The 13,781-nt window shown below is 45.4% G+C and overlaps 1 protein-coding gene across 3 annotated transcripts in view; it reads left to right on the top strand.

The window, feature by feature from the left end:
* MARCHF6 (membrane associated ring-CH-type finger 6) overlaps window positions 1-13,781 on the top strand; it is a 222,465-nt gene that overhangs the window by 145,548 nt on the left and 63,136 nt on the right. For all 3 annotated transcript variants that reach the window (XM_088442345.1, XM_088442346.1, XM_088442344.1), the window contains exons 15-16: window positions 10,851-10,985; window positions 11,921-12,040. In XM_088442345.1, coding sequence (XP_088298471.1) covers window positions 10,851-10,985; window positions 11,921-12,040 — 255 coding nt within the window. The remainder of the gene's footprint in view (window positions 1-10,850; window positions 10,986-11,920; window positions 12,041-13,781) is intronic.

Here is a 13,781-nt window from a genome sequence, read left to right as displayed (position 1 = left end):
TACTGGTTCCGAGGGGTGAGCAGGCATTACTGTGCAGGGGGATTGCACAGTAGGCTCACACTGTTCCTTATTGTATTGTTTATTAAGCTAGTCCTTAGGAAGTCAGGCTCCCTTTTACAGTGTATAGCCTTACTTAGACCTGTAGTGTGTATAGCCACAAAGTCTGGTAACGATGCTGCATCTAGTTCCTGTATTTCTTCTTCAGGGTCCATACGGATCCACAGGGCTACCATGGGGCAAATGTGGTTGGAGAGATCCAGGCACCAAACAGTTAAAGCTTTCATCTCCCAGGATGCCTCGGGTCCTCCCCCATATATACCCAGCCACAGGCCTTCAGTTGTTCGTTTGGTGTGGCAGGATTCAGACGCACCTTTGTAACAGGGGACTGCTCAGGCAGTCCTAAGCTTTTATTTTATGTTTTATTTTATATTCTATGTTTTTGGGTTGGCAGTACTGAGCGTCTGAATTTAGACGCATTTACTGCGACTCCGTTTACCTCCACCGGGCCACAACCCCAGTAACGGGGCTGTTTATTTCGGTGGTTCACGGCTGAGCTCGCTAGCAACGAGGCTGGGACCCGGACTGCAACTGGACGCATGGAGAGGTCGGGTAAGGCGATTCCTTGCCTAATGGGAATCGTGAGTGGCAATCCCTGCTTCTGGCATCGGAGACTCACCGGAAGCCACTGCGGTCAGGGCCTGGAGCGTCCGTGTCCTCACTAGACCGCCGGGGCCTTATTGTTTGACGCCGGGGAAAGGCAGCAGATGTTTTTACTGTCACGAGGCCAGCATACCCGGCCAGTTGATGCAGCTTAGGGGGAGGTAGGCGCTCCTCCCCCGACCCAGACGCAGATCCATCAAAGGTTTTTGCGCGTCTGGGTCGCACCGCCGAACCTCCACGTGTATATTAGATGCTCACAGTCCACTCTCTGTGTGCTGCTGTAGCTGTTGGTCTCAGTAGGGTTTGGGTCAGTCTCCCTGTATACCTCTCCCTTGGATTAGGTACATAGGCCCTCATTCAGAGCCGCTCGTTAGCGGCAGTACGCTCGTTCCGAGCGATGTTTGCACATCTGCGCATGCGTACGGTTTTTAGTACGCATGTGCGAACTAGTCAGTGCGGCCGAAAATCGTTTGTACGCTATATTGCGAGTGCCTGCTATTTTGAGTGACAGAATGAGGCGTATGTGGGTGGTAACAGGGGAAGGTGCTTGAAAATGGGGAGTGGAGATCCGAACGCAGGCGTGCTTAAAGGTCAAAACGGGCGTTTTATGGGTGTGTATATTTAAAACAGCAGCGTCATTGTCCACGTCACTGGGTTATTTTATAGCCAGAACTGCTCGCAAATTTGTGGTAGCAAACACCAACCACAAGAATAGCGAGCAGTTCATACGCTGGTCGATGTACTCGATTAATCTAATAAATAGCGGACATGACGTATGGTGCGAGCGGCCAGGGGGCGTTTTTAACAAATAAACGAGCGTATGTTTTGCTCGTTCGTTCAGACTTAGAGGTGTGAACAGACTGCAATGTGCGTACGGATCATTTGAATAGCCACCCCTTGTTTTTAAACGAACGACCGCAAATAGCGAACGGCTCTGAATGAGGGCCATAGTGTTCTATATCCTACCATTCCTCGTGTTTGGGTAGTTGTTTCAGAGTCTATTGCAACTACAGTATATTACATGTGCATTGTATGTGACTGTTTGCTAGCTGCTGTATTGATACTGTCTTTTATTTCTGAGTTTCAATTATAGCTATCACTGTTTTTTTCCCTTTGGGGTGGGGGTGTTTTCTGGGTACTTCATATTTACTTGTAGTTGTGAATGCTGCCACATAGTATTGCATTTCTTGCCTTTAATTTTGAATGTCAAAAGGAAGGAAAAAAGTAGGTGGAGGCCCCTGTGCTAGTTTAAAGGATGGTTTGTGTGTTGTCTGTATTAAAGAGCCAGCTCACCAGTCCAGTTATCCTGCCTCTGAACAAGAGCCATCTTGGGTGTCTTCCTTGTCTCAGGTAATGAAGCAGTTTGTGGATCGTATGGCTACTCCCGTGCTGCCTCCTTGTATGGGCTGTCCACAGCATGCCATGTTTGCACCTCCTATACAGCCTTCCTGGAGGGATGTGTATGGCATAGTTGACTCTTGAAAGCAGACCGGTAATTACTAAGGCGCCTAACTGCAAGTTATCTTTTTATCAGTCTGCTCAGCATATGGATTCAGACGCATCATCAGTGGAATCGGATTCTTCCCCAGGGTCTAGCTCGGGAGAGGCGGACCAGCCGTCCACGGTGGATGTTCATCCTGAATATGTAGAATTGATTTAACCACCCTCACCAAAGAAGGATGAACCAGCCCCTAGTAAAGTCTCCAGTTTTTAAACACCGAAAAGTGGTCAAAACGGAGTTTCCTAAATCTGAGCAGCTCACTGAGCTTATGGAAGAGGCATGGGGTAACCCAAATAAACTGTTTTATGTAAATAAAAGATTAGCATCGTTGTATCCTTTCCCAGCTTCTGAATGTACTAAGTGGGCGGTACCTCCTGCTGTGGATGGTCACGTGACGCACTTAGTCAGAACTACGTTGCTGATTTCGTCAGCATCTTCTCTTAAGGATTCTACAGATCGGAAAATTGAAACATGTTTTAAGGCAATATTTTCATCATCAGGATCTGTTACTCATCCAGCTTATGGCTGGAGACTTGAATCCTTACCTTTCTATGGAAATATACTTTTGGAGCAGAGTTAGATAAGATAATAGCTACTCTGGCGGCTTCAAAGGCTTGGGCCGGCCAGATGTCCAGCCTCTGAACCAGACGACAGACCCTCAGCCTCATGGGGTGGGCCTCCTCCTGGGAGGATACTAGGGTGGGAGACAGACTTCTCCAATTTGCGGATTACTTGCATCAAACAACAACAGATGTCTGGGTCCGAGAAGTGGTCTCTCAGGGGTATGCCCTCACTTTCTGGAGGCATCCTCCCCAGAAGTTTTTTTGCACAGATCCTCCATCAGTTGCGGTCAAGGCCTTGGCCCTTCAGGAGGTCATTCACTCCCTACTGCAGGCAGGGGTAATAATCCCGGTTCCTGTGTTGCAACAAGGAAGGGGTGGTTACTCCAATCTATTTTTGGTTCAGCAACCAAATGGGTCTCATCGCCCTATTCTAAATCTAAAAACATACAACAGGTTTATCCATGTACCCAAGTTCCGTATGGAAACTCTCCGTTTAATTATCTTGGCAATGGAGCCTGGGGATTTTATGGTTTCCCTGGACATTCAAGATGCGTATCCCACCAACAATTTCTACGGTTTGCTGACCTACAACAACATTACCAATTTCAGGCACTGCCCTTTGGCCTATGAATGGCTCCTCGGGCATTTACCAAGATAATGGCAGTCATAACGGCCTATCTCAGGCGTCTGGCTAGCAGAATACTACCATATATGGACAATCTTCTGATATTGGCACAAACTACAGTTGTTTTACAATGCCATCTTGAACTGACCATAGCCTGCCTACAAAAGTATGGCTGGATCATCAATTGGAAGAAATCCTCTCTTTCTCCAACACAGCAGATGTTATATCTTGGAGCACTTCTGGATTCTCAGGTACAAAGGGTGTTTCTACCAGAGGACAAGATTGCAGCCCTATCATTGAGAGTACGCAAGCGAAGGGTATCCATTCTATCAGCGATGCAGGTCCTGGGATCAATGGTATCCATCTTCGACATGGTGGGTTATGCTCAGTTTTATTCCAGGCGTCTGCAACAATTTATTCTCTCCAGGTGGAACGGACAGTATCAGTTAATAAGGTCCCAGAGGATCCTTCTCACTCCAGAAGTTTGTCTCTCCTTCCTGTGGTGGCTGAAAAAGGATCATCTGGACAAAGGGCACCCATTCTGGATTCCATATTGGGTGCTTCTCACCGCAGGACGCCAGTCTTTGCGGATGGGGGGCAGTAACAGGTTATCACACTTTCAGGGAAGATTGACAAATCAGGACAGTTGTCTGCCAATAAACCTTCTGGAGCTGCGAGCAACAATCAAAGTACTTATCATGGCACAGGACCTGCTCCACGGCAGGCAGGTCCAGATCCAGTCCGACAACACGACTACAGTGGCCTATGTCAATCATCAGGGAGGCACGGGAAGTCATGCAGCCATGAAGGAAGTGACAAAAGTTCTGAGTTGGGCAGAACGTCATCTTCTGGCATTCTCAGCAATATTCATATATCAGACTTCCTTAGTCATCAGGACATAGACGCTGGAGAGTGGTCTCTCCACCCGGGAGTTTTTGAGCTCTTTGTGAACAAATGGGGTCTACCAGATATAGACCTCATGGCATCATGTCACAACCACAAGGTCCCCAGGTACGGGTCCAGGTCCAGAGACCCATCAGCAGCTTTTGTGGACGCATGGCAGTAAGATGGGACTTCAAGCTGGGGTATATCTTTCCTCCAATTTCCCTCCTCCCAAGAGTCTTCAGGAAATTCAAGCAGGAAGGCGGAACAGTAATACTAGTGGCTCCGGCTTGACCCAGACGGTTCACCGACATACAGAATCTATCCATAGACAGTCTGTATCCTCTTCCTCTATGGCAGGATCTGTTAAGTCCGGATGCCTGCAGGGACCCTGTGTTATCTCGTCTGGCTTTTACGGCGTGGCTCTTGAATCTTCCATCTTAGGAGCCAAAGGTTTCTCCAGCTCTATGATTCAAACGATGCTTAGGGCACGAAAGCCTGTATCTACAGTATTACAGGGTTTGGCATTTTTTTGGTCAATGGTGTTCCCACAGCAAGTATGATTCTAAGGTGTTTATGGTTTCCCGGGTGCTAGCTTTTCTCCAGGCTGGTTTATACCTTGGTGTCCGCCTGGCCACTTTGAGAGTGCAGGTTTCTGCATTGTCAGTCTGGTTCCAGAGAAAGATTGCTTCCTTACCAGATGTTAGAATTTTTTTTCAGGGAGTTCTCCTAGTTCAGCCTCCTTTTGTCCCACTGGTGGCACAGTGGGATCTGTCTGGTTCTTAAGGGGCTACAAGCTCGACCGTTTGAACCTCTGGACTCTGTAGACTTGAAATGGTTGACAGCGAAGACCCTTTTTTATCCTCGCTATCTCTTCTGCATGTAGAGTCTCTGATTTGACAGCGCTCTCTTGTCGCTCCCCATTTTTTAATTTTTACCTTCCTAAGGTAGTGTCCCGTTTTCATGTAAATGAATAAATTGTAGTTCCAGCTATTCAGGCTCCAGACCTTTGTGTAGGTGAAGCCTCCCTGGATGTAGTTCGTGCTCTCCGTTTATATGTGGAGCGTACAAACTCTGTTAGAAAATCAGATGCTCTTTTTGTGTTATATGGTTTAAACGAGGATGGCCAGCTAGCAAGCAGACCCTGGCTCGATGGTTACGTATGACTATTTCTCAGGTGTACACACAGGCTGATCTCCCTGTCCCAAACACGGTGACAGCACATTCTACTATGTCTGGAATGCCATCGTGGGCATTTAGTCGTGATGTTGAACAATAGTGCAAGGCAGCCACGTGGTCTTCTGTCCACACTTTTCCTAGGTTCTACACCTTTGATACTTTTTGCCTCTCAGGATGATTCCTTTGGGTGACGAGTTCTCCTTTCTGCTCAGGAGCGTCCCCCACCCTTAGGGGAACTGCTTTAGGATTCCCCATGGTATTCTTGTGGATCCGTATGGACCCTGAAGAAGAAAATAAGCGTTATGGTAGACTTACCATTGAGAGCTCTTTTTTTTCTTTGAGGTCCATAGGGTCCACAGTGCACCCACCCTGACGCACCTGGCTACATTGGGTATTTTTTCTTTCGGTCATGGATTCCCTCATCTTGTGTGAGAGTACTTCTGGTGTACGATTGTTCTTCCTTCTCCTCTTTCCTTCTCCTGCCTTGAGGCTTGTTTACACAACTGAAGGCCAGTGGCTGGGGGTGGGGTATATGAGGGAGGATCCGAGGCATCCTGGGAGCTGAAAGCTTTAACTGTTTGGTGCCTGGATCTCTCCAACCGCATTACCCCTGTGGACCATATGGACCTCGAAAAAAAAGTTATCCATTGTGAGTCTACCATAACTCTTTATTTTTTGTCTGTGAATTTAGACCGGTATTGTTAAGTTTGCGGACATATTGAAATTGTACCTGCAATTCTTCTCTGTGAACTGAGGCAGGTTGTTTTTTTTTACACTCATCACTTATTGGGTGTTTCTGTACTCAAACAGCATGGCTGAAAAGGAGAGAGAACCTCAATCTCAAAACAGATCTCCTCCTCGTTGGAAATGTGATGCAAAATGATCCAATTGTCGATGAGAACCAGTGGCCCCCTGTGCTCTTTTGTGATCCTGGTGTGCACGGGACATGGTAGATTAAATTCTTTCAGGGGTCAGTCCAGCTTGTTCTACAGATGATCTTTGACGCTTTGGGGGTTCCCTCCGTCCTAGAGATAGTAGGAGCCTGCTTACTATATTTGCAGGATGTCTGGATCCAGTTGGCGTTGGACCGTTGGGTCTGGGGCTTTCTGGAAATGGGTTACTTTCTGGATTTTACGGGTCCCAGTCCAAGGCGTTTCTTTGCTACTCCTCTACCTCAAGACCCGATATGCCGGTAGACCCTCCAGACGGTGGTTGTTTTGCTTTAGATTTAGCAGTTATTGTTCTAATTCCTGTGCGCCAACAGGGCCAAGGATTCTACTCTACCTCTTTCTGGTGAGAAATCCAAATGGTTCTTTCAGTCCAATTCTGAATTTGAAACCGCTCGATCCTCACCTGGAGTTGGGGCACTTCAAAATAGAGAGGTCCTATGTTCTTCCATGTTAGAAGGGGATTCCCTAGACATCAAGGATACCTATCTTCTCGTCCCAGTTTGGGAAGATAATCAACAGTTGCTCAGCTTTTTGGTGGGATACTGTAATTTCCAATACCGGATCCTGGTAAAGGCAAGCTCGGAGTCTGTTCTTTCTCAGCACTTGCAGGTGGTCAAATACACTCTAGAGTCTCACGGTTTGTGACTCAACTATCCAAAGTCCAATCTCATTCAGTCCTAGCAAATGATCTTCTTAGGTTTCCTCTTTTCGGGTCTTAGCTGTTAGCGACTTTTCCTTCCTCCGGCAGAGCCAGTTCCTTGCTTATTCAATCCGAAGGGGACCTAATTTAGACAGTTTATCTGCCTGTCACCTCAGACGTATCAATCTCTCCAGTGGTGGCTTCAGTCTCAGAGTTTGACAAAAGGCTCCCCCATCTTGATTTGGGACTGGACCCTGGTCACTACCAACACCAGCCTTATTGGCATGGAGCCGTGACCCTCGAGCTTCATCTACAGGACCACTGGTCCAAGTTCGTGTCAGTTCTCCCGATCAACATTCTGGAATTGAGAGCAGTATGACTGGCTCTTTCAGCCTCAGGAAGTCCTGCACAAGAAGCCAGTTTCCCTTCAATCGTACATTGCCACCACAGGTGGAACAAGGACTCAACAGGCTGTGGTGGAAGTTGCTCACATGCTATCTTGGGAGGAGGCCTGGGTGCCTGCCATCTCAGCCACTCACATTCCCGGGGTGGAGGTGGACTTTTTCAGTCATCACACAGTCCACCTGTGGGAATGGGAACTCAATCAGAAAGTTTTTCAGGAGATAACAGAGCTTTGGGGAACGCCCGACATAGACCTCCTGGCCTCTCACGTTAACAAGAAGTTTCCAGTGTACGGAGCACCGTCCAGGGACCCTCAGGCAACCTTAGTGGAAGCTCTGTCAGCTCCCTGGTCCTTCCGGTTGGGGTATCTTTCCATGGAGGCCAGGGTGATTCAGGAAGTTCAGTGAGAAGGGCTTCCGATCATTCTCATTGCCCCGGATTGGCGACAACGGCCTTTGTACTTGTCTCTGCAGGGTCTTCTGGTGTTACATCTCCCTCTCCAGAGAATTTACTTTGACAAGGACCGTGCCTTCACCCCAGTTTGCCTCAATTGACGGAGTGGCCCTTGAGACCAAAAATTTGAGAGCGCAGAGATTTTCGCAGCCAGTGGTTTCTACCATGCTTCAGGCTAGAAAGCCTTTCACTTCCAGGATACATTATCGGGTCTGGTGCCTTTTATATTCTCTTCCATTTCTCACATCTACTATCCTTTTTACATGAGGGGCTGTCAAATGGTCTTCGCCTTTCCTCTCTGAAGGGTCAGGAGTCCACTCTTTCTGTGCTTTTTTAAAGGTGATTGACAATCAATCCTTAAGGTGCTGATCTTCCTGCAAGGGGTGCTTCGCATCCATCCACCATATATTCCTTCTATCCCTGCATGGGATTTAAATTTGGTTCTGGAATCCCTCAAAAGGGCCCCCTTTAAACCTCCTGAGTCTGTAGAACTACGCTACCTTACCTTTAAAAGTTGTTTTCCTCTGCCTCAGCTTGGTGGTTATCAGAATTGGCACACACCTCTCCTTTAATTATTTTTCATTCCTATAGGGTGGTGTTATGGTCTGGACCTGATTCAGAGATGGACAGTTTTGCAGAGATACACACAAGCGACACTGCAATTCCGTCCAACTCCGATGCAAATGCAGAAGGAAGTGTCAGACACCTCCTTGCTCAATTTGCGATCCCAGCACTGCGACCGACGACCCAGGCTGGGGTTCACCATTGTAACCATCAATGTTCGCTATTGTTGCTTGTTTGGTCAGGCTGCCGGAGCTGAATCTTCCCACAGTCTAACCGTGTGGTGGTCATTTAAGAGACCAGGAATCTGTGTCCACCGACCCCTAACCTGGCTTTGTTCTTTCTAGAAAACTGTAACCAGACGTGCTCCCGCTCAACCACCTACATGTTGCAGAATGTCAATCGTGCTGTGGCTTGCCTGCAAGCAAGATCGGGGGACCAGTTCTGCACATGCGCAGAACGGGTCCTACGCAGGCACAGACTCTAAACATCTGAGATGCACATTAATCATCGAATTAACGTACATCTCTGAATCAAGTCCTAAGTTTTCATTTTTGCCTAAGGTAGTTTCTAAATTTCACCTGAACCAGGACATCGTTCTCCTCTCCTTTCCTGGATCCTATACCACCTCTACACTCCATCTCCTTGATGTGGTGCGGGCATTATGGACTAGCATGAATTGTACCTCGGCCATTCGCTGTACCGATTGTCTTTTGGTCCTTGTGGATTCTCCAAGCATGGCTGGCCGACCTCAAAGGTGGGTCACTTCAGCCTTTCATAAGGCATATCTGTCCTCGGATGCAACACTTCTGCCTTCACTCAGGGTCTTCTCGACTCGTGCAGTCGGAGCCTCTTTGGTGGTGCACCATGGTGCTTCAGTGGAGCAATTATGGAGAGCGGCGAACTGTGGCCCTCTTTTGCCGGTTTCATACTTTCGGTTATTCCAATGCTGGTTTTTGCCGCCGTGTTTTGCTTGCGGTCTTGCCTGAGGTGGCTTCCCCCTGTTGGGCTTGCTTTGGGAAGCATCAGCATCAGCTCTGCAATGTCCCACTGATCAAATGAGGAAATTGGATGTTTTTTACGTAATCACGTAAAATCCTTTCTTTATAATACATCTAGGGGACGCTATGTTCCCTCCCTTTCTAGTGTTCTTGCTGTTCCTATCTATCTTATTTGATTGACATTCGGATTTGCTACTTCCATATGGCTTTGTTAGTAATTAAACTGAAGTTTGAGAGAGGCAGGATGGGTTAGTAGGGGGCGGAGATAGTTAACACTTTAGTGCCTGCTCCTGTGGTCCAGCGCAGCTAACCCAGCATCAGCTCTGCAGTGTCCCACAGATGGATTACAAGGAAAGGATTTTACATTGAGTACATAATAAATAAAAATTTTTGTTTGCTACCATTGTGCAGACCAAATGTACATAGCCGTTTGATTGCAGTCTAGTGTGTTTGTACGTGTACTGAGTTTATCCACTGCAACCCAAACTTATGACATTCTTCCCTATGGAGTTCCCACCAGACTGTTTATAAATGAACCTCACCTATACTTGCTAAATGCGCTTTCCCTTACTCTTGAAGTTTGATGACTATGTTTTTCCTACCGAGTTCCATGCTTACATCACCATAGACACCCTTTCTCATGTAACATTAGCAAATTGAACAATTTTTGTCACTGACGCTTCTACAAGATGCACCACAACAATCATCCCTTTTAAAAGTTGAACTGAAGCCATGAATTCAATTAGCTAATGAACCACACCTATTTTACAAGCCCCTGATTTGAGTGAAGGTGCCCATACACGGTGCGATATAGCAGATGATCCAACGGATTTGTACGATATCACTGCTATATCTTAGAGTGTATGGGCATGATATCGGACAGAGCGCGCTCCCGTGGGGTCCTACATCCCACCTCCAGATCTTACTGCAGGTTCATTTGATCTGGGGATGCGATGTACGATCCCATGTAGCGCTATGCAGGTGGGGGAGGGGGGTGCTGGAATATCGGCCGGTGGCCACCTGATCGCACTGTGTGTGGCGACTGCCCAATATGTCGGCCGTCGGATCCCCCATCGTGTTGCAAGGTGCAAATCGCACCTTGTATGGGCACCTTAAGTCTGGTGTCCCTCACTTCTCCAGGTCTACCTTTTTGTTTTTGGTTTTACATTTATTTTGCCTACATTTGTACGTGTTTATAGAACAGCACACTCATTTTTCAGACACACTCATATACTTGTATTTTGAGGCATTCTATTCAGTTAGACAATTTTTCTATATCTAACATAGAATATAAAAAAAACATCATGATGTTTGCTCATCACTCTTATCTGTGGAACATGATTGAATAGAAAGTTGCTTAGGTTATGTAATTTTGATAAACATATAGATTTTTTGCCTCATAGTTTATGATACTGTATAATTATATTTTTCAGGAAATGTTTGATGCCACTTTGAAAGACCGGGAGCTTAGCTTTCAGTCTGCACCTGGTACCACAATGTTTCTTCATTGGCTTGTGGGAATGGTTTATGTGTTTTATTTTGCATCCTTCATTCTACTACTAAGAGAGGTAAGAAATAGCAGATTATTTATATATTAATAGCAGAAGAATGACTTTTATGAGTGACATATTTCTTTGATGTCATTGTCTGAGTAGTGCATATCATATACCAAATTAAAGAACTTGGTCCATAGATTTGCAGAAAAATATTGGCATTGTAATTAGTTGCTTTGTTTCGGAGTTATGTAGCAATATGTCTGCCCGCCATTTACAATGCATCACCTTTGAGCTCTGGAAAATGTAACCGTTGATAAACTCTCGCTGTGCACCTGCTGGATGACCTGGAGCATGTGACCTGCTGGGTGATCTGGAAACTGTGACAGCTTTTCAGCAACGTATATCAGCGCGTCTTATGGGGACCAACTGCTGTGTTATTTCATTATTCACTTTACCTCGCATTGTTTACACCAAACTTGCCAAGGGGCCGGCCTCAAGAATGTTGACGTGGTGGAACCTTTACAGGTGATCCAGAGCGCGCAGTTCAAAGATCTTAACATATAACAAGATCAGTTGATAAGCCGCTTGCGTTGGACATGACCTATTCACCACAATATTACTCTTTGGGTCCTATGGACGTGCAATGTGTGAACTGTGGTGCCCTACACTTCTTGGTAAAGGAGATGAATGGCCATTTCTCAGACAGCAGTCACAATGGAAAGGGTTGTTCCACCATATTTAGCAGAACTCTTTATGACAAATGTCCTCAAATTACGGACTCATTATCTCCATAATATGCTCAGTAACTATCCTCCATAACTAATGCGGTTACCGCTGGTATTCCCTAGTTATTATTGATAAATACTTTTCATTTAATATATTATATACACAGTTAAATAGCATTACAATGTGTGTTTTAGATTTCTAAAAACATTAGATACTTTGCAGATACATGTGAACTTTGAGTTGGTAATATAGGTGACTAATTTCATTTTGGTTTGTTTCAGGTCTTAAGACCAGGTGTTTTGTGGTTTCTCAGAAATTTGAATGATCCAGATTTTAACCCAGTTCAAGAAATGATTCACTTGCCAATTTATAGACATCTCAGGAGATTTATATTATCGGTGGTAATTACATAATATTCTTTACTCAACATTAAGTACTGTAAAATTTTGCTTTGGTGATATGAAGATGTATATACTGTATTTAGTTCTGATACTGTGCCATTCTACTTTCAGCTTTTAGAAAAAGAAAAGTTCTTCGTATAAGTTCTTCGCTGTTAGTATTATATTGCCATGGTAATAAAAACATAATTTATACATACAAACAAGGCACGTTCCCTTACATTTAATTGTCAAACTATCCATGCCTGATATAGGCGAATATCTATAGTGAGGTACAGGAGATGTTCGTGCTAGGCACAGTTATGCACTCCAACAGTCCATTGTATTCATTCACAAGAAGGACCGGACAATTCGGTTTTTGTGTAGATTACTGCCGGTTGAAAGAGGTGACTAAATCTGACGCCTATCCCTTAATCTGCATTGATGTATTGTTAGACAAGTTGACAGTGGCAAAGTACATCTCAACTTTTTATTTGAGCAAGGGGTATTGGCTAATACCAATGACTTCTGAGGCTCAAGAACAATCAGCATTTATCACCCCATTTGGTCTGTTTAAGATTAAGATATACCTTTGGGATGAAGAATGCATCAGCCACCTTCCAGAGCATAGCCGATGACCTGCTGAATGGTCTGGAAACAGATTTTGCTGTGGCCCACTTGGATGATATAGCCATCTTCTGACGAACTTTGGAAGATCACCTGAGGCAAGTGGTACTGGTGTTAGAAAGGATTCAGTGGACAAGTCTTGGCAGACAAGTGCCAAATGGGGATGTCAGAAGTTCAGTACCTGGGGCACTGTGTGGAGGGAAGCAAGGTGCAGCCTAAATCATATAGATAGCAGAAGCAATCCAAGACTAGCCCCAGCCCACAACTCAGCGACAGGTTTTGGCCTTCTTAGGGATCACAGGTTACTACACACTAGTTGTCCCTGACTATATAGAGAGAGATTTTTTTTTTAATATATATATATATATATATATATATATATATATATATATATAAAAAATCTATCTATCTCTATATAATCTGTATCTATCCTCTGATAATCTTGAGAAGAGTGTATTTGTGAAGAACATCTGTATGCTCTGGCTTGGCTGTTCTGGGTTGAACTTAGTTTCTCCAAGCTCAAGCCTCTGCCAGCTTCCAAGTGTAGGCTGGTCCCTGGTTAATGATCAGTGGGTAGTTAGCCTACACTAACCAGGAGGTGTTGCAGCAGCGCAACTTCACATAGCCAGAAAGGAGGCATTCCAGGTGCTGGTGTAGGAGCCTGACGGGGGCTGCACGTTTCCTTCTTTCTCCTTCTATGTACAATACCAATCTATGCCTGGCAGAGTGAGGTCATCTAAGTGATAATTATAACTCACAAATTACAAGAGCCAGGTCCAGTAGGTGCTTTTATTGAAACAGGATTCATTTGTATGCTCTTAAACATTGCGATCTTTATAACTAATTTCCTTTTTCATCCATCTGGGGGATGCTATGCGTAGTGAGGTGTGGAGTCGGACACTAATTATTTAAAACTGTCTCCAACCCCCTATATAACCCCTCCCCTTCCACTAGAACCTCAGTCTTATTTTTAGTCCCTTGGAGTAAGGCACTAGCTAGGTCCTAGCTTCTAGTTAGGTTTAATTTCTTTATTTTGCTGTTTGGTTTGGGTATTTAGTTCCTGGCAAAAGACGACCATAACTAGCAGTGGGAGTTTGATGGAATAGAGTGTAACCCTGTATCCCACTCTAAAAGTCAT

The sequence above is a fragment of the Taudactylus pleione genome, unplaced genomic scaffold (assembly GCF_031769625.1).
Source record: "Taudactylus pleione unplaced genomic scaffold, aTauple2 ptg000309l, whole genome shotgun sequence".
In the NCBI taxonomy this organism is placed as follows: Eukaryota; Metazoa; Chordata; class Amphibia; order Anura; family Myobatrachidae; genus Taudactylus; species Taudactylus pleione.
This window is presented reverse-complemented; position numbering and strand designations above follow the sequence as displayed.